Source organism: Dipodomys ordii, unplaced genomic scaffold (assembly GCF_000151885.1).
Source record: "Dipodomys ordii isolate 6190 unplaced genomic scaffold, Dord_2.0 Scaffold11, whole genome shotgun sequence".
NCBI lineage: Eukaryota > Metazoa > Chordata > Mammalia > Rodentia > Heteromyidae > Dipodomys > Dipodomys ordii.
The window spans coordinates 10227523-10230236 of NW_012267227.1; the positions used below are offsets into that span (position 1 = coordinate 10227523).

The window sequence follows — 2714 nt, forward strand, 5'->3', positions numbered from 1 at the left end:
GGCGACTACCACCATCACCACCACCACCGAGCCCCCGATCACAGCCTGGCCGGCCCCCTGCACCCCACGATGACCATGGCCTGTGAGACGCCCCCAGGTATGAGCATGCCCACCACCTACACCACGTTAACCCCCCTGCAGCCGCTGCCCCCCATCTCCACCGTATCGGACAAGTTCCCCCACCACCATCACCACCACCATCACCACCACCACCCGCACCACCACCAGCGGCTGGCGGGCAACGTGAGCGGGAGCTTCACCCTCATGCGGGACGAGCGCGGACTGGCTTCCATGAATAACCTGTATAACCCCTACCACAAGGACGTGACTACCATGGGCCAGAGCCTCTCGCCCCTGTCCGGCTCGGGGCTAGGCGGCCTCCACAATTCCCAACAAGGGCTTCCCCACTACGCCCACCCGGGCGCCGCCATGCCCACCGACAAGATGCTCACCCCGAATGGTTTCGAAGCCCACCACCCGGCTATGCTTGGTCGCCACGGGGAACAGCACCTCACGCCCACCTCGGCGGGCATGGTGCCCATCAACGGCCTTCCACCGCACCATCCCCATGCCCACCTGAACGCCCAGGGCCACGGACAGCTCCTGGCCACCGCCCGGGAACCCAATCCTTCGGTGACCGGCGCGCAGGTCAGCAATGGAAGTAATTCAGGGCAGATGGAAGAGATCAATACCAAAGAGGTAGCGCAGCGTATCACCACCGAGCTCAAGCGCTACAGCATCCCACAGGCCATCTTCGCGCAGAGGGTGCTCTGCCGCTCCCAGGGGACCCTCTCGGACCTGCTGCGCAACCCCAAACCCTGGAGCAAACTCAAATCCGGCCGGGAGACCTTCCGGAGAATGTGGAAATGGCTGCAGGAGCCCGAGTTCCAGCGCATGTCCGCGCTCCGCTTGGCAGGTGAGAGCGAGCGGGGGGCTTCCTCCCCTCCCGCCGCCGCCCCCCTCCACCACCCTGAGCCAGATTTGGAGGTGGGGGACACAGGAACCCCCCCAAAAAAAGGGGAAACGGAATCCCTTTTCCTGCAGAGGGGTGGAGATCCATTCCCACACACTCACACACACACCCCTCCCCGCCGGCCGCCTCCCCCAGGGCTCCGTGCGCCGCGGGCTTTGGGGGAGCCCCGAGTTTCTTCTCTGGGTGGTGTTTGCGCTCCGGAGCGCGGCTGGAGAGTCGCACACCCGGAGGCCGGAAGATAAGCCTCCAACCTGGAAGGGACGTTGGGGCGCAGAGTCCGTGCGTGGCTTTGCGATCGAACCCCGGAGAGGTTAGGAAGACCCCGACGAAGCGTACCCGCCACTGCGCTTAGGATCGCCGCCCCCCCCTCGCCCCCTTCCAGCGGGCTGGGGCTGTTCCCCAGCGGGGGACTGGAGTGTCGGAACGAGGTGGGGGGTGTTGGCCGGTCACTGTTTAGCTGAACCCGCGACGATCTCCGTTCTCCCCCCCGCCCCCCGTGCTCACGGTCTATCCCCGGGAAGCTGCGGGTCGAGGCGCTGAAACCCGCGCTGGGTAGGGAGGGAAGGGAGGGAGGGAGCAGACCCGGTGCCCGGGCCCCGGGGAGAACCCGCAGAGCCGCGATCACTGGAGCTTGGTGATATTTTCTTGTGTTCCTCTAAGTGAGTTTTGCGTCTAAACCCTTGGGCAGGAGGGTGGGCGCGTGTGCATCACACACACCGCCCACAAACAGAGGTGGGGGGGCCCGAACCCCTGGCCTGGCTGTCTCGGAGTTGACTGGGAAACCACCCCCCACATACACACACCGAGCGACGGCTGAGTCCGAGCGGGACCACGGCGGGGCTCTCGGGCCGGGCCGGGTTCCACGGGGAGCGGGGGCCGTGGATAGACTCCAGAATTCATGTCCCCCCCTTTTCCCACCCCCGCCGCCCCCCTCCGCGCGGCGCCGAGCCCTGGCTGGGGCCTCCGCGAAGAGCAAGGTAAAAGCCCGAATGAGGGTTTGTTAATTAACTGATCGTTCTCCATTAATTCGTCCCTGGAGGACGCGAGACAGTCAATCGCTCTGAGCCGGGGGCGCCGAGCCGTTTCGCCGACTAAACTCCGAAGCGTGAGGCCTAAGCCCGCCCCCCCCCCCGGCGCCGGCCCCTGGGAGCCCGGGGGTGGGGTGGGGTGGGGGTGGGGAGGAGGGAGCGGCAGGTGTCGCCTGCCATTCTCACCCTCCCCCCCAAACGGACCCCCAAACGGTTCCTGGGTCTGGGCACCTCCGATCACCCAGCCTCCTACTCGACCCGGCCAGGTGTCCCAGCTTGACTCGTTCCATCCGTCCGTCCGTCCGTCCGTCCTTCGCGTCCAACTTGTCCAAAGTTCTCACTCAGGTGCGCCAGGGGAGGCAGCGAGGGGGAGGATTGGAGAGGGGAGGCTGTGGGAATGCCCAGGGAAAACCGCCCGCTCTCCAGCATTGTGTGTGGGGGACAAGACCTCACCAGGTGCCCAGGCTGGACAGACCGTGTCCACTGCCCTGACCCTCCGCCTCTCCGGGCATTGGCTTTTTGAATCTCAGGGTGACCCCAGCCCTCTCTCTACCTCTGTCCAGGCCCAGCCAGCCCCCCGAGGTGGGGGGCAGGGGAGGAAGTTGGGAGAAGGTGGGAAGTTGGTACAAAAGAAGTCTAGTCCGCACCCTCACCCCCTCCCCAGCACTTCTGAGGACACTGGCTCCTGTCCCCCCCCCGCCCCCCGCCTGTCA

At 66.1% G+C, this 2714-nt stretch overlaps 1 protein-coding gene across 1 annotated transcript in view; it reads left to right on the forward strand.

Moving 5' to 3' along the window:
* The window catches only part of Onecut1 (one cut homeobox 1), a 15691-nt gene that overhangs the window by 948 nt on the left and 12029 nt on the right, over positions 1-2714 (forward strand). The window contains exon 2 of the mRNA XM_013010086.1: positions 11-916. Within this exon, the coding sequence (XP_012865540.1) occupies positions 11-916 (906 nt within the window). The remainder of the gene's footprint in view (positions 1-10; positions 917-2714) is intronic.